The sequence below is a fragment of the Phycodurus eques genome, chromosome 6 (genome assembly GCF_024500275.1).
Source record: "Phycodurus eques isolate BA_2022a chromosome 6, UOR_Pequ_1.1, whole genome shotgun sequence".
In the NCBI taxonomy this organism is placed as follows: domain Eukaryota; kingdom Metazoa; phylum Chordata; class Actinopteri; order Syngnathiformes; family Syngnathidae; genus Phycodurus; species Phycodurus eques.
In genome coordinates, this window is record NC_084530.1 from 12,078,074 (window position 1) to 12,100,438 (window position 22,365).

The 22,365-nt window shown below is 40.6% G+C and overlaps 1 protein-coding gene across 1 annotated transcript; it reads left to right on the forward strand.

Annotated features, from left to right (window-relative positions):
* Positions 1-137: 137 nt before the first annotated feature.
* Positions 138-21,467, forward strand: rgl3a (ral guanine nucleotide dissociation stimulator-like 3a). The gene is made up of 17 exons (XM_061679489.1): positions 138-282; positions 1,103-1,361; positions 7,686-7,969; positions 9,929-9,958; positions 10,087-10,256; positions 11,702-11,820; positions 11,907-12,218; positions 12,305-12,408; positions 12,781-12,865; positions 16,409-16,495; positions 16,601-16,633; positions 16,746-16,870; positions 16,963-17,058; positions 17,662-17,797; positions 18,673-18,948; positions 19,936-20,053; positions 20,337-21,467. Exons 2-17 carry the CDS (start codon positions 1,161-1,163, stop codon positions 20,489-20,491), a joined length of 2,331 nt encoding a protein of 776 aa, XP_061535473.1. The 5' UTR covers positions 138-282; positions 1,103-1,160; the 3' UTR covers positions 20,492-21,467.
* Positions 21,468-22,365: the final 898 nt, after the last annotated feature.

Below are 22,365 nucleotides of genomic sequence, written 5' to 3' on the forward strand. Positions count from 1 at the left end.
TACGTGGGAAAATACGCCCGCACATGCTTTGTGGAGAATGAGGTTAGACGGGGAGCTTATTGGTCATTGTAATTAGGGAAGCGTTGAGCTGAAATAATGTGACGTGAATGGGAAGATAATTGTTATGTAGGAGTGTTCAGCCAAACAGGGAGGAAACCATTCCAACAGCGAGCATCATCTACCCACAGTCCCACTCTCCGCTCAATGTTCCTGAACAAATGAAGCTTCAGCAGTGCTGTCTTCATCTGCGCAGGATTCAAGGACGAGCGCGGTTACAGTAAGGTGAATAGAAGCCACTCTATTTACACTGGTGTAAAATGATCTCATTTAGTATTCGTCATGTGTATTTTTGTAAACTAAAGTCTACGTTATCAGTAGACATTTACAAGAAAGCTACATATTGTTCATTTTTTTCATTTATTCAAAATATTTGATATTGTAGAGCCTCATGTATCTGAATCTAATGTTATATGATTGGTTTACTGTATTGGGAGCTGTTGTGTTTAATTTGTATCTTAAATTTCCCCCCCCTGCTTTGAGTTGGCATTTACAATATGTCCCCACATTTACAAATCTCATAACATTATACACCGGTAATCATTAGACTGAAAAACATTTCTGTAAAATCTCTTGCTTTCTTTCAAAAATGGCTTGATATTATTTTTCTGTTTATTTTAATGGTTCATGATTATGTTCACACTTCTCATAAGTTTAGAACTAAAGAAATAAGGCTTGTTTGGGGAAAGTCTTTTTTTAGTCGATAAGTAATGCTAACATGACTTTACCAGAAGATTGTAGCACCTCCAAAAAGTCAACCAGATTGTTGTCACCTCTTAGTTGCTTACGACCGCGAGCTGAGTTTGCATTATATTTGGGTATTATAATGTATTTTAATAAAACAACATTATGGACCTAAATTCGGTGTTCCAGCTCTATTCCAGAGAGGACTGCAAATTATAGTTTTTGGAGTCAAATTTATCTGCCAGTGACCTATTTATTTAAGCACGAAAACTGGCTGAATTTAACTTAAATGTTGCACTCACACAGAGGATAGTGTGCAAAATGGTGCCGCCCTGTTCATGTTTTTTCCTCTCCGACATAGATGATGCAGCAGGTGTGGGCGAGATCTGCCGAGGCGAGTGGGCCTTAGTGTGTATGACATGGTGTGGGAGATGAGGACCGTTCTTCCGGTGAGTGGAAGCAGTGATGGAGGGGAGTCCCGCAGCCTCCATACGAAGGTGGGCCGAATGAAGAAGCTACTGGGGCTGAGGCCGAGTCACTCGGTGGACGCCCATGTGGACAGGGAGCCTGGGGTATGGCTGATGAGCTTCCAGTTGTTGGATTCTGATGAACTGTGTGCGGTAAGCCCAACATAAACAGAAACACACTATTCTGCATAGGTATTACCAGTAACTTGCTGACTTTCTCTCCATATTCTGTCAGCCATCTTAAAACGTTAAGTCAGACTGACTGAGATCAATGGTTGTGATGTAACGGTGCTCGTACCTTCTCAAAGAAAAGAGGAATGTGGAACCTCTTTGGTTGGGGGCGGTGGAGGAAACAACGGAAATAGAAATAAATACCAAACTGCGGCGATAATAAAACTTTCTTAACGGTACAAGCATTTTTTAAGTAATATTTTAACATTCTTAACAGTCATAGTGTAAAATGCAAAAATTTACTGCAAAACGAAAAACACAATAGCACACTCTTCTTTGACGATATGTAAAGTAGGCTACGATGGTGATAGAGTCTTACTGCTTTGAATGTGAGCTCAGGTGTACAGTATATCGTCCCTCGCTTTTTACAATTTTCCTTTATGAGGCTGCATATTCATTTGGAATAAGTGTGCACACGTTTTCCTTTGATGCTCGCTAAATGGAGGTCTTGCATAAATATTTCAGTGGGGCTGCGTGGGTTTTCTCCGGGTACTGCGGTTTCCTCCCACATCCCAAAAACATGCACGTTAGGTTATTTGAAGACTCTAAATTGCCCGTAGGTGTGAATGTGAGTGCGAATGGTTGTTTGTTTGTATGGGCCATGCGATTGGCTGGCAACCAGTTCAGGGTGTACCCCGCCTCCTGCCCGATGATAGCTGGGATAGGCTCCAGCACTCCTGCGACCTAGTGAGGATAAGCAGCTCAGAAAATGGATGGATGGATGGATGGACTTTCAAATTGTACGAGCCAGGGGCATCATTAGTTTTTATGGATTGGAGGTGGACTTAGCCCTCAGGAGATGCGCAGGATGTGAGGGGATGTAGCGTGCGACCACAAAATTTCACAAACACCTGAGAAAGACTGAGAAATTGCTTTTTAACGTTTTTGGACAGATTCTATGACAATACCATACTGGGTAAAAGTTAAATGTCACCATTACATTTGTATTGTTAGTTCAGTCTCTTTTTTAATACAGTACACAAACAGGAAGTATGTTTACATCATTAACCACAAAAAAGGAAAAAAATATGTACAAATTGTTAAAGTTTATGCAAAACAGTACGCAAAAAGACCACTGTGTTGTCACAAAATCAGCCAAGCCCATTATTTTCAATTAACTAAAAATTACAGAGAATAATTTCCCTTCGAAGAGTTAACAATGTAATCAAAATTAAATTAACAGCTGAAATCGCCAGCTACTTGGTGGGTGGAAGCATCAACGAATGCCATCTGTTTTTAAGGGTGGCAGATCAGTCTATCACTCAGATGCTGAAGCGTCTTTTTCGATTGACATTACTGCAAGACTGAATTCATCCTCTTTAAGATACATTGAAACATTTAATTAATAACCATAGATCATTTTACACTTGAGACTGTGTGAGTCCCGGGATGCACATGTCAACAATGAGTCTCTGCAACTCACGGAATACAGATACAGTAATCCTCCGCTATATCACGGTTATTGCTTTGCGGTCCCGCTACATAGCAGCTTTTGATTACAGTTATTACTCTATGTTTTATACTGTTTTTACAATATTTTTTGTTTTCCATTGCTCTTGCTCTCTCCCAGTATATGTGTTTAGGCCTGTCACGCAATTTTTTTAGGATGATTAATTTTCCCCAAAACTATCACGACAAACAATAGTAACAATGTTTTTTATGTCGCTGATGTAATGATAGTAGAGCATAATAATTCAAGTACATCCTCTTTAAGAACAATTCACTTTTCATTCTAATTGACAGTATAATGTGGAACAATAAATATATAAAAAATACAAATAAAACAGACTCAGGCTCTATTTGCAAAAATTGCACTTCAACAAATACACATTTGGCACAGAGGTATAAACAGGCAATAAACTACTACTGCCAATCAAGTTGGTGGGCAAAGGGTTCCATAATTGCAAGCTGACGAGAAACGGGAAATGTCGCAGTGTGGTTATTTTTTTTGTTCCCAGCTGAAGACGTTGGTTGAGATGGTTGTGTTTAAAATGGATTTTGTCACTTTGAGGTTTTAAGTTGTGTTGTCTTTGTTGCGACTTCATACAAATTTGACATACCAGCTCGTTGGTGTTAGCGGGATGGCCACAATCATCTGGCTTGAATCCAAAATGTTCCTGCCTCGTCGCGGTGACGTTAGGCTTTGGAACTAATTCCATAAACTGTGCAGCTACCAGGTCGCCATCAGAAAACTGAGCTTCATGTACGCGAGCGCCCGCATTTCAAACTCAGGCAAGTGTCCAGCACACCCGCGACCCTAGTGGGGCTAAGCGGTACTGAAAATGGATGTATTAGTATTAAAAAATTACCATAAATTAATTTGGCATACATTTATCTCTTGGCTCTCTCCAGTTTCTAACCATTACTCTCCTAAATAAAATTTCAAGTTAAGTCTAATAAGGTGCACCTTGACTGAAATGTTTCATATTTAATATCCATATTGAGTTCCATATGATTCCTAGACAGCGTCACAAATGGCTTCATACTGTCAAATCCTTTGCTCAACATTTCTACTACAGGGCCATCTCAATAAATTTGAATAGTGTCAAAACCTTAATTAAGTTTGATAGTTCAATTCAAAAAGTGAAACTCCTAGAGATCTGATAATTAGGTGTCGCTAGTGAGGCGTGAGCACCGCACGTCTAAGAGGCTACTTAGAAGGAGCATGTGTTTTTTTTGTATTCTCTAATCTCTATTAACTAAATACTGTACAATATATGTAATTTAATCCGAATACTGACCTTATGAGTGAACGAGTTTGGTCGGCCATAAATAAGAAAGCGAGTGAGCCAGCTGTTGATCAGCGTTGCCCAGCAACCATACTAGTGCAACACAACGCAGATGCGTCACTTTAACAGATTTCATGACCATCGATGACATAAATCAAATTAAAAGGAAATGTTTAAAAATGTAACACAGCATCACTTTCAGACAAACAGGCGATTTCAGACCAACTCCAAGCCGTCATGGAATGTTTGAAACGAAAATGTATGAAAAATAGTCTGAAAAATGCTGGCACTGAATTTATTACCAATGAATATGACATAATATGTCGACGTTCGGCTGAAGCCCCCCTAAAATAGGCCAAACGACGCTACAGGTACAACCTCAAGGACTCAGAGGTTCCTGCTCTTGGGAAGTCTGATTCTATTGTGAGTTTAGAGAGGTGACTTCCTTTTTGGTTTGGAGTACAAATCGTGAGCAGCAGACCTTCCATGTTGGACGGCCATTTTTCTAGCCCAGTGATGAAGTCACTTCATTTGTTTGAGTCTGCATTTGTATGTTGACAGCGCGTGCCTGTTGATATTAGTTAGTTGCATGAATCCATTGCATAGAAAAGAGAGGCAGTATTAAGTGGGTCTTTTTTTTCTTTTTCTTAACGCATGGTTAAAGAAGACATGACGGCTGGTAAGGAGGATCCTCTCCTAAATGGAAATCACTGATGCGGGACAGACGGTCAGAGACGGCAAATTTTTAACCTCAGGACAAATTAGGGTTTTCTGACAAGCTTGGAAACAATGGGACACTACCGTATTCTGTTAGAGCGTATCTCTAAAACTACTAACTCAAATTGTGAATATTTAATTCAAGTAAAAAATATTCCTGTTCTTTACACTAAAACACATTTTATTAGAGATGTACAGTAATGTATACAGTATGTTGGGAAGCTAAATCTGTCTTAAATTGTAAATAAATGTTGTCAGATTTTTGTAAAGGAATTCTGGTTGTTCCACTTCAGTGCAACGCTTCACTAAGAACGTCATCACATCACCAGTGGTGACTTTCTCAAGGAAAGGCCTATCATATTCCAGTGAGCGTACGGTGGAGTTTGTGCTCAAGCAAGCCTTGTAAGCAAGTGTCATGCTTGAGGGAGCACAACTAACTTTGGCAATTTTCTTGTTGTTTGCTTGTCACCGACTCACCATTCAAGTGAGTAATCAGTAATAATTGCAGTATGTTCTGTCTCTGTCTGCCCTTTTGTTTTCTTAGTGGGAAAGAAAGAGTGCATGGGCAAACATGAAAGAATGATGCTTGATTTATTGTTTATTCATGGCCGAAATCCCATTAAGGTAACAAAAGGCTCATTCTTGGACACACTGGTGGCCTGCCTGATTAACATTTCATCTTGTCTGCTTGTCAGTTTTCTCATAATATGTAGCAGGGTTTTAATTTAGATGGATGCATTTAGGGTATGTTTACACATCCACAATTTAGTAAAAACCTGAATGTTTTTTTCCTTTTTGAGCAGATTAACGTGCAGGCGACAAATTTGTCAAAAATGATCCATGATCACACAGACCTACCAACTTGGCAGAAAACTCTCGAATGTGCCTGTCATACTAGGAGCTGCTAGTGATTATGTGTTCAAAAAAACAACAACAACCAAAAACTGTAATGTGCACCAAATTATTATTTTTTTTTTTTTACTTGAAACTGCCTTAAATGAGAGCAGTAGCAAGCACAAATGCGTTGTTGTTTTGGCTTACCTGCACTGAATACAGCATGATAGCAGATGACTGTTTTTAGTCATTTTAAAAACTTGACATTTTAAATATTTTGAGAGACAGGTTTTTTTAATATACATTCTTCTTAATGGTTCTGTTCTGAACTCCTGTTTTAATGCCCTTGTTGGTAAAAGGATACAAATAAAGCATACAAATCAAATTTTATTGTGTTGGCTTGTCTCAGAACTACAGTACCTGTATAGCTTTTCTTCCAATAAAGCCAAAAATAGGGCTTTGGATTTGTGTTTACTGCCAACAAATGTACAGTGTGAGCTCAGATCTGTAAAACTGATTAGCAACAGAAAAGTAAAGAGTTTTGTTTCCTTTTCATCTGGCTCCAGTATAAACAGCCCCCCTCTTTGAAACTGGTCTCTTTTGTGTCTGATTTTGTCAGTTTCTCCTTTGAAGACACGTGTGATGCGTTTCAAACTAATGCAACGAAGATAAATATTCAATATACTTTTGAGTTTGTGAGCTGTCGGAGCAATGCACATCTTCTTTACTCAACGTGCGCTGCCATGCAAAAACGGTAACTGAGGGAAAAGGGCAGTTACCAAAGGTGGGTTAAGCAAACTAACTATTACTATTTTACTGTCTACTGTATTGTTGAATTGCAGTGGTCGTTAAGAATATTGATGCTTTTTTTGCCTGGCTGTGCTCTATCCATGTGGTTTAATGGTTTCAATGACGAGCTGTTTTTATCACAGACTTTCTCAGGGATTCAATTTGTCTGCACTGTGGGCATTATAGCGTCACTTTTTGCAACAATAACCCCGGTTTTACATTTAACCTTCATTGTGCTTATTCCAAGACTTTGTCGTTCATTTTTGCTACCGATTTGAAGTTGTTGCAGTATTACAGTATTTAAACTGATATGTTGTTAATTTGACAACCTAGGAGTCTATATTATGTATAATTTTGAGGTGCACTATTGTTATTGCCTATTTGAACGAACATCTGTTAGAATGTTTTTGTGCAAACTGTCACTGCAGACAAAGCTTTTCTGAACAAATGGTGTCACTGGTGAACATTTAATAGCACTTAATGTCCCAGTCATTGGACTAGGTCACAAGCTAAATCCCAAGAATTGGTTGCGATGACTCTCAATTGGAGTGTTGTAATGAATGAGTCAGTTTGTCATGAGGGTTTTGCACTGCACATGTGTGCAAGTTTGTCACAATGTTAAATTGGAGCTCACTTGGGTGGTACAGAGAAGGCAAGTACGGGGTTACAGAGGTATTCAAGACATTTTCTTGAAGTTCTTACCATTTTATTCAATATCACGTTTGGTTGCTGATGAGATAACCACATATTAGCCTTGTTGATTAATTGTTTAATTTTATCGCTTAATTTCAGTTTATCCCTAGTGTTTTTTTTTTCTCAATATAAACCATTTTTAAAGTAATTTTTTTGGGGGAAAAGCATTTTTAAAAAAAAGATGTTTGAGGGGAAAAAACTTTCAGCGACCGTATTTCAAAAAGTGCATACAGGCATCTACTTTTACATAAATTGTAAATAAAAAACATTTATTATACAACACCTATTCTTTGGACGTTGACGCAAGTTAATGCTGAGGGAAAGAAAACTGTTTCAACATTACAGTAGTTTGGTATCAAGAGAAATCAATTTGCTTTTTGCATTTGCTTTTTGGATTCAAAAAAAGATTTTGTTTGAAGGCAATTCCGCCTAACCCTAGTGTGTGTTGTGTACACTAACATGAACATAATATTTACCGCTACAGGACCCAGTGCAGGAATGGGGGGAGGAAGAGGAGAACGGCGCTGTGTTTGGCATCACGCTGCGCCGAGAGCCCGTCGTGCCAAGCGCAGAAATGGCCATGGCGGCAGACAGCCACGTCCACTACCGCACAGTAAAGCTGCGCAGGCTTAAAGCTGGTACCCTGGAGCACTTGGTCACCCATCTTCTGGATCCCGAGCATCAAGAGCCTGACTACGTCCATGTCTTCCTCTCCACCTACAGAGCCTTTACCTCTATCAGTAACCTTATTGAGCTGCTTTTTCAAAGGTGAGAATCTCGCTCTCGAGACTTGTTGAGCTGGGACAAACATAAACCAAAATGTGGGTTTGATACTTGTCTGCTCGTCTACATATTCAGCCATCGTTACCGTTTTACTCAAAGGTCTTCAGTTTGGAATCAAATATACCACTCTTATTATCATTGTGGTTATTTATCAAAGAACATTGCAAAATGTGCAGCTCAAAATAGATTTCCCATATTGTTGTGATGAATAATAATAATAACAATTCCGGCAGTTTTATATTATTGTTATTCATTTAATTTGAATATACACTCACTGGCACAATATTAACAAAATCCAATACAGTTATGGTTTGCTCGTCTTTCACAACAATAACCAATCTATTGAACAGTAGTAAACTTAGTATGAAGCAGTGCAAGTTCAACAACACTGCAATTTACAACCGCAATAATAAAGACTGTTAAATGAATTGTTAAGGCATGTACCTCTTGTTTGTGCAGATGTACTTAATATTGTGGCCCGCGATATTAGCTTGGCCCTTCGTAAAGTACATAATCCAACAGACAAAATAAATATTGCATTGCTTCAATACATGTGCGCTACATAGTGTAACTGTAAACGTTTGCTTTATGTTACCTAATTTAAAGAATAGTTCAACGCTATAGCGCAGTCTGTTCTGGAACAATGTTTGACTTCCCGATTGTTCGAATTCCAAACGAATTTTTCCCATAGGTAATTTTCACTTCAAGGGTCGAACTGTCTCCATCATAAAACTACAGGCATCCGTAACCGATATACATGTGTAAAAACCTGTTAACAACGTCGACGTTAATGCGTTGAAACGATAAGCTACGTATTACATTACATAATGTAATGTAGTACATATGACCTGACCGTAGACTGGTAGTCCAGGTATGCCTCACCTGGTTGCACTGCCTGCCAGGTGAGCCATACTTCAACGTTCAAAGAGGCTATCGGACACCCTCGTGGCGTCATTCCAACTATGTGTAGCGAAACCTCTATTGAAATGCTGCAATGTATCTATGACGTGTATTCTTTTGAAGTCAACAAAGATGTTTCTGTTTTTCCTTCACCATAGCGCTTCGTCAGTGAGGCTCAGGAGACAACAATAAACTGCATGGTTCCGACTCTTGATGTTATGATTTCTAGAATTGTAAAGTTTTACCAGACAACATTGCTCTTCTTTTTCTACATGTCGCTATCTGTTGGGGGTCACATGCCAATACAAGTGAAGATGTAATGTTATCTGTCAAACGGTCACCCTCATACCTGTGCTGCTGGTGGCAACAGGCTTTCCGTCAGTCTGAGGACACTCTTGGATCATAAACTTCCACCTTTGTCTCACAGGATTTTGTTCAGGATGTTGTTAAATTGAACACAACCAGCATTATATCCACATTTTATACTGTGTGAATCATTTTTTCAATGAAAAAAAAATCAAATTCTTTGAGTGATTTTCTTGCTTCGCCTGGCACATTTATTGTTTTGTATTCTGATGCCATTAAGTTGAGACAACGACAAGAGTAACAACATGGTGCAGTCCCACTATTGATAATACGCTCAAGACGAAGGTCTCTCTTTGGAAATGTCCTGTAGTACTCTGCATCCTGCTGAGTGGTTGCAGCGTATCACAGAACGTATTCAGCCGATTCTCGAAGATCAACAGCGGCATAACTCATGTGAACATCACAATAGGTTGTACATTCAGTCAGCACAACGACCTCTTAAGTTGTGACTGAAGTGCTGAAGTTCAACTTCAGTTTTCTTCTCTTGTGAATGACGATACTGTCAAGCTGTCAACAGATAAGACGTTAAGGCAGCGGCAACATGGAAATGAGATGCATGTTTAACATTTCAGTTAAATTGATCGTACAGTTAAATGATGTGAGATGAGGACAAAATAACACAAATATATCTCTATCCAAATCATTAATCCTAACAAATACTATTTCCCTTTTTCTCAGCGACGACTCAAACGGCATCTCCTTGCAAAGGTGAGCGCATTAACGTTGTTCGTTTGGATTTGCCATCAGTCCACTAGAATTGGACATTTCAAGAATCAAACCATAATATAGAAAAAAAGACTTGACAAGAATTTCTATTTTGCTCATTTCGTCTTTAGTGCATTGCTCCCAGTAATCAAGCTGTGGTTGGGGGAATACAGTGCAGACTTCCACGAGCCCCCTCAATATCAGGCTCTCCGGCTCTTATGTGCCAACTTGCGCCGGCGCCTCTGTTTTAGGCGCTTGGCTCAGACTGCAGAGAGTTTGCTGAAGTCGCACCAGGAACGAGGTAAAGGAAGCTTCGCTAACTGGCTATAACCAACTGTTATCACTCACAACCGTAGCAGTCAACACACAAACTACAATCACTATCTAATGAAGTCCCATAATGTAATAATGATTTCTTTTGAGGCACGGTGGATGATTGGTTAGCGCGTCTGCCTCACAGTTCCGAGGACCGGGGTTCAATCCCCGGCCCCGCCTGTGTGGAGTTTGCATGTTCTCCCCGTGCATGCGTGTGTTTTCTCCGGGCACTCCGGTTTCCTCCCACATCCCAAAGACATGCATGGTAGGTTAATTGACAACTCTAAATTGCCCGTAGGTGCGAATGAGAGTGCGAATGGTTGTTTGTTTATATGGGCCCTGCGATTGGCTGGCAACCACTTCAGGGTGTACCCCGCCTCCAGCCCGATGATAGCTGGGATAGGCTCCAGCACGCCCGTGACCCTAGTGAGGAGAAACGGCTCAGAAAATGGATGGATGGAGTTCTTTTGATTGTCACTGCCAGAGAGGTATTCAATTAAATGGTTGTTACTATGGTTGCACAACTGCAGTATCATTCTGGGGGCATAGTTGAACGAGAACGCGAGACATGTTAATTTGCATAATGTGCCCATACCATCTTGGTCTTATACGAAACCATATTTTAAATACTAGGTGTATATATGGAGGCGGCACGGTGGACGACTGGTTCGCACATCTGCCTCACAGTTCTGAGGACTGGGGTTTAAATCCCCGCGTCGCCTGTGTGGAGTTTACATGTTCTCCCCGTGCCTGCGTGGGTTTTCTTCGGGTACTCCGGTTTCCTCCCAGATCCCAAACACAAGCATGGTAGGTTAATTGAAGGCTCTAAATTGCCCGTAGGTGTGAATGTGAGTGCAAATGCTTGTTTGTTTCTATGTGCCCTGGGATTGTCTGGCGAAAAGTTCAGGGTGTACCCCGCCTCTCGCCCGAAGAAAGCTGGTATCGGCTCCAGCACGCCCGTGACCCTAGTGAGGAGAAGCGGTAAAGAAAATGGATGATTGATGGTGTATATATGGGTTAAACATAATGAGTTCTGGGACTAATGTCTCTTTGTTGGTCACATTTTATGCACACTTTGCAGGAGAGATATAATCAAGTCAGTATCTTGACCATCACAACAAAAACAGCCTTGTTTTCTAACATTCTTGAATAAATGTGGTGTACGTACTGTGCATGCAGAGGGTCTGCTGTATTCTGGGCTTTATTCCAAGAACCTTTTTAAAGGCAGAATGTCTGTCACATATCTTTTATTGGATCACATTAGACTGTGCAGGAGTACCTAATTTTTGATGAGCATGTATCTATGATGTCCTGTTGGCACGGCAATGAAATAATTACTGTCTTCCGTTGCCTTTTGATACTTGACATCTTCACGACACGTGGCCTATCCAGCGTGTGTTTATGTGATTCACGCTTACATTTGTTTGACAGATCGCAGCCAGTTGATGTCAGTGGATGACAGGGGACTGCTCTGCAAGGAGGAAGATACAGACGTGTTTGTGAACTTCGCTGTCACAGATGTAGCAGAGCAGCTTACCAGATTGGACATGGTGGGTTTTCTCACCACTGGTTTCGCTTTCTTGACAAGTACTATGAATGGAAATTTCAGTCTTTGTTATTAATGTTTCTTTTCTAGGAACTTTTTGTCCAAGTGTTGCCATTCCACTGCCTGGGCTGTGTGTGGTCACAAAGAGACAAGAAGGAAAATCACAATCTGGCACCCACCGTCCGTGCCACCATTTCCCAGTTCAATGCAGTCACCAACCTCGTCATCACTTCGCTGCTTTGCCCGTCTTCTCCGAGCCCCTCCACCTCGTCTCCCATCTCATCACCCAGCTCCTCCTTGAGCTTCCTCTACCCTTCGAGCGCTCAATGCCCACCTCACTCCTCTCAAACCGGTCCTTCCTGCAGAGCAGGCATCATTGAGAGGTGGATCAATGTGGCACAGGTCAGTGTGTGGAATAGAAGCACGCTTTGATGACATGAAGAGACAGAACCGCGCTCCAACCATTTTCTCATGCTGGCTTCTTGCAGGCGTGCAGGCAGCTGAAGAATTTGTCTTCCTTATGGGCCATCCTGTCCGCCCTGCAGTCCAACGCTGTGTATCGCCTCAAGAAGACCTGGATGGCTGTGAGCAAGTGAGCAACCTGCAAAACGCTTCAACCACTCTATAGGAAAATACTAATCAATACATTTACAAAGGTTGAACATGTTAAATGGCAATTTCAATTGCAATCTGGATCAGGTCCAAATTAAACTTGGTTTGACACGACAGCTTCTGATCCTGCATGCAAATAACCAAACCAAATTCACACACATTAAAAAAAACACGTGGTAATCGTGGATATAGTCCAAATAATTTTGAGACATCTCTCCCCATAGATGAAAGCTATAACCATCTTGGTGTAAGTCAGAATATGATATTTTGGCTTTTTATGCTTGCATTTTACTGCCTCAGTCAAGTTGACTTCAGGAAAGGAGCCAACAACATCTTTATGTCCCGTTTTCAGTGAAAGCATGGCTACCTTTAAGCATCTGTGCGAGACATTTCCTGATGAGAACTGTGTGCTGGCCAATCGAGAGATCCTGACAGAGGCAAGTAACATTGTGTACTTTGATACTACTATCAATAATACTGCTACTTTGATACTACTACAACCAGAATGGAAACTTTTTCTTTTTTTTTTTGTTTCGTGTGTGTGAAAATTGGCTTAAATTGTGTTGGTGATGCACGATGTTGTGCAAGAAGACAATCAAAACAGACTTAAACTATAAAAATATATATGTAAGACAAACAAGACAAACTTTAGATATTTTATAATATATTTTTTTTTAAAAAGTGTTATCATATTTTCATTATTTCACAAACAGAAGAACAAAAATCATGTAAAACACAAATTACCATTAAACTAGTAAGTCACCCATTTAAATAAATAAATAAATACATAATAATAATAATAATTGGTTAGTGGTGTACTTTTGTCATTGTGTGCCTAATCAGTGTGTGGACAGTAACTGTGTACACCGGGCCTTTGCCAGGTGATCCTCTTGTCAACACAATGGCTTTTTTGTTTGATCTTTATTTTACATCACTTGATCAATATCTAAGCTCCAGTTTCATCTATTTCACAGCCTGTATTATTCTCAGCGTTTGTGCGTGTGAGTAAGAACTATGTATTGAGGGAGATTGTGTTTATCAGCAACCCATAGAAATAGCAAGACTGAAAACCTTGCGTGCGAGTTCCTTTCCTGACTCACCCTTTCACACCCAGCACCACCCTGTCAGCAGGTGCACAAGCAGGGAAAGAACAGTTATGTAATATTTCTGTTGTGTTGTATCTACCACTCCCTGCATTTTGTCACATGGGCCTCATGTGTGCCATTACGGTATTCAGTCAAAGCTGACCTGTATTTTTCTACAGGGTGGGAGTCGGCAAGAGGTCATTTGCAGCTCGAGGTTGCACCCTCTCTGTTCCAAACACAAATACACCAATCATTTACTTGATTTTTCATCAAACAGAATGAATCAATGTGTCACTGAAATCAAAGGGTGATTATTTGACTGGGTATTTTAGAAAGGGCACGGTGGACGACTGGTTGGAGCGTCAGCCTCACAGTTCTGAGGAGCGGGGTTCAATCCCCCCGCCTGTGTGGAGTTTGCATGTTCTCCCCGTGCCTGCGTGGGTTTTCTCCGGGCAGTCCGGTTTCCTCCCACATCCCGAAAAACATGCATGGTAGGCACGAGGAGATTGATTGAACACTCTAAATTACGCACAAGTAAGAATGGTTGTTTGTTTACACGATTGGCTGGTGACAAGTTCAGAGTGTTCCCCAACTCTCGCCCAGAGTAGACATAGGCGCCAGCATGCCCGTGACCCTACTGAGGAAAAGCTGTACAGAAAATGCATGGATGGATGAATTATTTGACTATTTATAATTCCTTCATGAAATACAGATACAATTCAGTAAATTTGGAGATCATGGAAAACTTAAAAGGGGATCTATTTTGCTAAACGAAATTGTTCTAGTATTTGGGATGCAATAGTGTCTGTACGATGCCTCAGTAAACGTGAAATATGAATTAAAATCGTCCAGGCATTCCTGAGTTCCAGACGTTTTTCTGCCAAGAGGCCTGAAATCAGGTCATTGGAATTTCTCAAGCTTATCTACGTCAAGAAGATCTGCGCCTTCCCTCTCTGCCCCCGAGCCAGCGCTATCAACATAGTGCTCTAACAAGAGGGTCTTCTACATGGAGGCAACCAATCAGAGGACAGGGGGTAGGGGATGGTCTTAGCCAAAGATGGCGAAAGTGGATACAAAACTGGGTGAAACACAAGTAGCTGTCAGAGGGGCCTTTTCTGGACCTGTTAGAGAGTCGCACAATAGAGGTCTAAATAGCCAAAATACGGGACCTTTAATTTATTTCAGTATTTCAATTCAAAAACTGAACCTCATATATAGATACTACAGCATTCAGCTAAATATTTCCTGATTTTATTTTTTGTAATTTGGATGATTGTAGTTTACAGCTAATGAAGCCCCAAAAAGTATCTCTTACGTAAAAAAAAAAAAAATCTATCAAAATTATTGTTAATATAGAAATGAGGTAAAAATTGGCCCTCTAAAACTATTTTATATTAAAATATTTAATGAATCTTATATCAGTTTAATTTAGAACAATGAAAACAAATGAACCTTGGTACAATATTAATATTTATTGAAATGCACCGTATGTATGAGGTGTGTCAGAACGGTTCCAGGACTGGTGTCCCAAACGACATGTTTCAGACCCAAATTACGGGTTTTGCCTGTTAATGTGGACAAGACGATCAATCAGCACATCCGCAAATAGATCCTGTGGCATTTGCTTCCTTCATTGCGTGAGAAGAGGCAAGAGTTGTCACTGCCTCAACTCGTGGCAGCTTCACTTTGACAACGCACCAGTTTACAATGGCCAGAGCATGCGACAGTTCCGAGCTGAGAATAACATTTCCGTGCTGGACAAACCTCCCTACTCACCCGACCATCTAAGATGGCCATGATGACAGAGATAAAGAATCCTTCTTGGAGTGCCAGCAAAGGCGTTCGACTCCAGAGGTTTTACTTCGTAGGGGAAAACTTGTAGTTTGGATTGGAAGTACAGTGGAACCTCGATAAAATGACCCCAAAATAACGTATATCGAATAAAACGGACAGTCGGTAATGAAGAATGCGTCCAAAAATAGTTGCTCACTTAAAATGCCGTTGACAAATTCTGTTATTTCCAAAATTGGCCGCTTTTGTTTACTGGTGCTGTGGCACAATGCAGGCGGAGAATAGGACGGACGTGTTTCCAGGTCACAGATGTACAATATGACTAAATTGAATTCCAAAAGATGTGCTTCTCTGTGCCTACATGGCAGCCATGTTGAATGTGGGGCATTGACATTGTGATGATGGTTAAATCTATTGTCTATTGTGCATAGAGGTATGCATAGGCAGAGAGAGCGAGAGCGGCATGGCTGTGGTGTTAACTCTGAGGAATACAAAATACAAGTCTTTGGGGTCTGGAACATCCTATTTTTGGTACAGTAACCGTTTTTTGGGTCAAGCCATTTGCCTATAGCAACAGATTTAGAACTAGGAAGCACACTAATTCCTCACAGCTCATGAAAGTGACCTGCCTATGATGAGTACTGTATGTCAACAAAGTCATCAAGACCATGCACACCAGTGTGGTAAGTTTAGCAGTGGTCAGGTATATATGTGAAACTTTACATTTTCAAGCTTTTTTACACATTTATTTACAATACCTTTTGTACTCTACTGGGTGTCTTGGGCCACGAAAAAAAAACCTTACAAAAAATTATTTTGTACTGTACAGTAATATGGGTCCATATGGCCTAAAAAAAAGTGCTTCAATGTAACAGAAAATCGGCTGAATCGGACGATGATTAGTCTGTTTTATGGAGGTTCCACTGTTTATCTTTTGTGACATCCGTTCTGGAATGTCTCTGACACATCTCAGCTGCTTAAAGTACACAAAACTTGTCCTATAAGGTCATTTTATGGGACTTTGTGTAAATGTTCATAACATCATATCTACCGCAGCGATTTTCTTCACTTCTGAGCAACTAAACATTGCCTTGTTGTCTTTAGAAGCATAAAAGTGGTATCGTACCTTACCTGGGCTCCTACCTGACTGTCCTTATGATGCTGGACACGGCTCTCCCTGACTCTGTGGAGGTGAGTAGAAATCACACACGGAAGACCACCTGTTTAGAATAGATGTTTTTTTTTATGCCACTTAACTGCAGTATTTAAATACTTGCTGTTCTCTCCTGTCGAAAGGGTGGACTCATCAACTTTGAGAAGCGCAGACGGGTAGGTGTCGCCCTCTAGTGGTGCCTCACTTTAAACTCTTTTTGTCAACTGCCTGCTGACTTCAGTATTTTCCCCAAATAATAATATTTGCTGTCTTCAATATTTGCTTTAGGAGTTTGAGATTCTCGATCAGATTCGTCAACTACAGGCTTCCTGTTCTCACTATCAACTTCCTGTGAACTGTCGCATCACAGACTGGCTGCAGGCGCACAAGCTCGTTCTCACTGATCAGGAGAGGTTAGAGCACTTTGCCATGCTGTCAGTACAATGCGGAGACAAACAAGGGACACAGTCATGCTGATTAATCATCTTTTTCTTCTGGCCTGAAGTTATGAACTGTCTCGTGAGCTGGAACCTCCCGTCGATCCATGTCCCACTTCTCCCAATTTTCGGAGCAATCGATTGCTAACTAAGAAGCTCATCTCGTAAGTATAGTGCTTAATCTCAAATTACGTGCTGCAACTTCACATCACATTACACTTGCTATCTGATGTAATTTTTCACACTGAGTTTTTCCTCCAAGCTGTTATTGTATTAACACAAAAGTACATAAGTTACCTTAAAATTGTTCCTAAATAAGTGTGGACAACAAATACCTCTAAAAGATTAATCAAATGTGTTGTACTGAAAAATAAAATCCAACTGATATGTACTGTACTTTATTTTTTTAAAAAATTAAAAAATAAAAAATGTTCTGGTTTGAACATTTAACTAAGTGGTGTTTTTCTTTTTTTTTTTTAGTCACAAGAGGGAGACCACATACCACATTGAGATTCGCTTTGTCTTTTGTCTTTTTGCACTTGTCAGCACACCAGCTTATTAGAAAGACTTCTCAGTTTCATACGGAGCAGTTTGACATCATTGTGTGAACTCACTCAGTGTCAATCAAAACTGAGTTGTATTGTAACTGTAAAGGCAGAACTTGTGATTACAACTCTTGAATTGGATGTTATAAGATGTGATCATGACGCTGCGGTTGGTCAGTGTATACCTTTATCATTCTTCCAAGAGAAAACATGTATTACCAGGTCACAAGCAACCAGTGACCGTTCTCTGCGGAAGACTCACACCGACCAGATGAGTGTGTCGTCTTCAAGCTCCAGCAGTTCAGACATGGACGACCTCAGCATCCCTCATTCATCCCCACACAGACTCAAACTCAAGGTAGGAGCACTTGAAATTGTTGCTGTGTATACATTTCGAAAAGAAAAAAGAAATGAAGCCACCAACAATTGCTACTAATTTGAAGGAGACATATTTTTAAAAATACTATATTTAATCAAATACAATTGAAACCCTTTTTCAGAAATAGATATTTAGTACTTGTTTGTTTGATTTCACACTAGATGGTTGGGCAGGCTCCACAGAGACCTGGCAACTATTTGTATACAAATAAAATGTTCATTTTTCCATAAAGCTCTAATCATGAAAAGTTGGGGATACTGTATTATATTGGGCTTTTGGATGAAAATTCATAATGAACCTAAAATGCACTATAACCTTTACAGGTCAACTTAATTTGACTGCTCTAAATTTTTAAACCTGTACAACTTTTTGGCATTGCTGTGCTTTTTGCGCTACTTGCTGTTCTCTAACATGAAGTCAAACGGCAAAACTCCCAACAGGTGTTTGATTCATGAATCGACCAATACATTTCCAAGGACGTCCTCGTCAACATGTGAACGTCATGTTGAAAAAGACTCTTCTTCTACCGCTTCTCATTGAACCAGGAATTGTATGGGTCTATTCATGAATAACACACCTGTCCTGAATTTTGCCATTCAGCTCCTTTCCGGAGAATAGCAAGTTATGCTAAACGTGCTGAAACTATGAACAGTTGGACACAGACATTCAAATGTTTACCGGTCTAATTAAGATCACTTGTAAAGATTACAGTGCAATTTAGATTCATCCTGAAAGTTCACCCAAAAGCTGAATATCTCTAACCTTTTGTGAGTAATGCATGTCCCCTTTTACTAATGAAGATCTGACTACTTCCCCTTAAAAAAATGTTTTTGTTCAATTTCCTCCATCTCCAGTCACTGTCCAGCTCAATGCACAACATCACGGAGGACTACGCCTCCATGTCTTCTTCGTCCTCCTCTTCTCCCATCCTCTCCAGCTCCTCCTGCAGCTCCTCCCATCCCGACCTGAGCTGCTCCTCTTTGGCGCTGAGGTCGGACTCCTCCTCGTCCCCCTGCTGCGTCTCCACGCAGTCTGTGCTTCCCGTTTACAACAAACAGCTTGCCGACTCGTGTATCATCAGAGTCAGCTTGGAGTGTGTAAACAACGGCAACGTCTATAAAAGCATTTTGGTGAGGGACAGCATGTTCAAAATTGTCTCCTTCTATACAGTATTGGGCAACCACAAGTTCTTGTTTTAGTGACCTTTTTCAGTCATTTAGACATAGTAAAACAAAGAAGTAGGACATAAGCTGTTAGCAGAATTGTGCAAAAACTCTTTGTAGCATGTGGTGCATGGGCCAAGGAAGAGCCCGTTCTCTCTCGGTGAGGGTCTGGATATAGGTGCAGATTGAATGCAATTTATTTTTACCATTTGAAATTTTAATGGCTCAACCCTTCTGTTCGTCATCCTCCATAAACCAGCCTACTAGCGAAAGAACAGATGAATACAACACTGCCATGACTTTCCCTTGCCTGTGCACTGTGCTGTGTACTGTATTGTAAATTTAAAAATAAAATTCTTAAAAAATAAAACACACATTCGAGTGAGTTTTTTTTAGAATGAACCTCAAATGCACCTTAACCTTTACAGGTGAACTAAATTTGATCTTGTGTTAACTTTGGAATGCAGTTCAATGTTTCACTACCTTTTGCACAACTTGCTTAACCTTGGTTAAGAACAAGAACCACTGGCTAAAGTGTCACAGCGTGTCGTCAGTGTCACTATTTTCCCGGATCAAAGACCTGCTGTGAATTTTGCCGTTGAGCTCCTTGCTAGAGAACAGCAAGTTCTCTAGCAAAAAGTACTGAAACATTCAACAGCAGGACTTGTGCATTCCAAAGACTGCACGAGGTCAATTTAAGTTCACCTGTAAAGGTTAAGGTGCATTTTAGGTTCATCCTAAAATTTCACCTCCACTTTGTGTGAGCAGTGTGCGTATATAATATAGAATAGGTATGAATAACAACTATGATGTAGCTTGAGCAGTAAAATTCTGTATGGTTATAAGTAGAAACATCAGGGATTTACTTAGAAACCTACAATGAATTGATACTTGATGCATCTTGAATGTAGCACAGTGGGTCTTCTTCATCATTACTGTGATTTTGTCCCTCAGCTGACCAGTCAGGATCACACACCTCAGGTCATTCAGAAGGCTCTGGACAAACACAACCTGGAGGAGACCTTCAGCTGTCAGGACTTTATCCTCTGCCAGATGCTCAACAATGGAAATGGTACAAGTTCATACAATATTATAAGTTCATAATCATTTCAGCACAGATACAGTGGTACGTTGACGAGTGCGCCAATTTAGGAGTTTTCCAAATCACGCACGTCACTCGGTTGTTGTCTTTGTGTGTGGGGTGGGGGGTGCAAGTGCTTCCGCGCACAATCCCATAATTGGAGATAAAAACTCGGTCAAAGGACCAATTTAAACTTGTAAGTCAGGGTACCGCTTAACAGTGTAGGCCGGAGACATGTAAGGGCAAGGTGAACATGACATCATTTGTTTTTCAGAGCTCCACTTCCCCGACAACGCCAACGTGTATTACGCCATGTGCACCACCTCCAACTACAACTTCGTCCTGCATCAACGCTGGAGGAGCCACGGGAGACAGGCGGGCTCCTCCTCCAGTCCTGTTGTGCCACCCCGTGTCCGCCACGCTAAGTGACAAACGGCTGTCGAAGGAGATTCCTAACTCACAGCAGCTTCGTTTGGCTCGGCATGCGAGCCACCCGGACTCCTCCGAGCTGTGCTTAGATGTCTTTCGTCAGTGCCTCGGCTGCATTCAAACATCAGGACTTCGGACCTGCTCCACCTCAGCAAGCTCCAGCCTCTCACAAAGCGTGTTTGGAGCTTTTGCACAAGTAGATGTGGTCTCAATGGGACTCGGCAAATCGAAGCGAGCTGCTCACTGCAACCTGCGTTGATTTGTGAACGGTCTGCAAGTCGTGCAAGTGCATCGGACCACCGTCTTTACAAACATTGACATCTGATTTTAGTGTTTATTGTTTTGTTTTAGTGTTACTTTCAATCAACTTAAGTATTGAATTGACCGTATTCTGCTTTGCAGGATTGTTTTGTTTAATTTTGCGTGTGAACATGAGCAGACTAGTACGACATGAAGGATGAACGCTAATGTATGCCGCTGTCAAGTGAAGGAGATAATGTGCTTTTGTAGTCGTGCTCTTGCTGCTTTTTTACAATGTATCTACAATGGAAGACTGCTGATTGAGTTGAGGTGATGTTACGAGTACAAGATGGCATCCTTCATCTGCGATGACGTGAACGTGGTTAGCGTCAAGGATGGTTCTTGTATGTGAAAGATGAAGTGTCCAAGTAAGTGAAATGACATGCCAGTCATGTTAAATCCTTGCGTTTCAAACTGTTGAAATTGCCGACCCTTTTTGCAATGAATTTTGAAATACTGCTAAAGTGTGTGCAGGTTTGTGCAGGAGTTTGTTTCACTGGCTTAAGCTTGAACATGTTTTTTTATTTTTCTTTCAGTTTTTCATCTGACTGTTTGCATACTTCTATTTAAGCTTGTCTGCGTATATTAATATTTTATTTCCTTTTTTAAAATTTTTCCCCAAGCTCTTAATAATTTGAAATACTGGCTAATAAAGACATTTTCGTGTTTATTATAATGCTGGGAATAATTTGATCTAAAAAGAAAGGCTTGTAGACGGACCATGAGCTGTACGCTATTTAGGTGAGCGTAATGGGACAACAGGCTATTATGCCATCTGCATATGGACTAAATTATTATATAGACTTGGCGAGAATGACAACTGATAATAATATTGTATAAAGTCAGATAAACACTATTTGGACACTTTATTCATTTAGAGTCTAATGGGCACACTATGGCCCGCGGGCCACATCCGGCCCGCCAAAAATTGGTACAGGATCGCCCAAATCATATCAAAATCATGACTGCATTCATTTGACCTTGTCCTGTAATGCCCAGTGGTTCCACCAGGTTGCGCAGTAGGTACAGTGATACATTGACTTGACTTTGGCTGCTCTGTTTTTACTCTGCTTCCGCTCTGAACCCTTCTTCAACCATCAGTAGGCCAAAGAAAAGAAAAGTCGACAGTGAGTGCCGAGTGTTTAATATAGAATGGACTGCTAAATAATTTTTCACCTGAAGTCCGGTCAAAGGCTGTATGTCCAATTTGTTAAGAAACCATTGCGGTTTTAGAGGAATATAACGTCAGCTGTCACTTTTCTACCAAGCATCCTGATTATGCTAACAGCCAATCAACAGAGGAGCTGATGGTTATGGATCAGCGGTTAGAATAAAGCAAAACATCTTTATTTGACCAACTGCCATCAAAGATTCACTCACACAAGACCCTGAAACAGCACCACGGGAGCTGCAGATGGAACTGATTGATCTCCAATGTCATACTGTCTTAAAAGAGAAGTTCTACTCTCAAACTGGAGGGGTTTTATGCGTCACTAAGTGCAGACAAATTTCCAAAAATCTGGAAGATTGCACAGAGGATGCTGGTGGTGTTTAGGTGTGTGAACAGACTTTTA

What these genes read in the sequence shown, in the direction of transcription:
- rgl3a (XM_061679489.1), top strand. Translation starts at nt 1,161, where the DNA reads ATGGTGTGGGAGATGAGGACCGTTCTTCCGGTGAGTGGAAGCAGTGAT. An exon ending in ATTGAGCTGCTTTTTCAAAG is followed by an intron (nt 7,970 to 9,928) that starts GTGAGAATCTCG and finishes CCTTTTTCTCAG; the next exon opens with CGACGACTCAAACGGCATCT. An exon ending in GGTGGATCAATGTGGCACAG is followed by an intron (nt 12,219 to 12,304) that starts GTCAGTGTGTGG and finishes GGCTTCTTGCAG; the next exon opens with GCGTGCAGGCAGCTGAAGAA.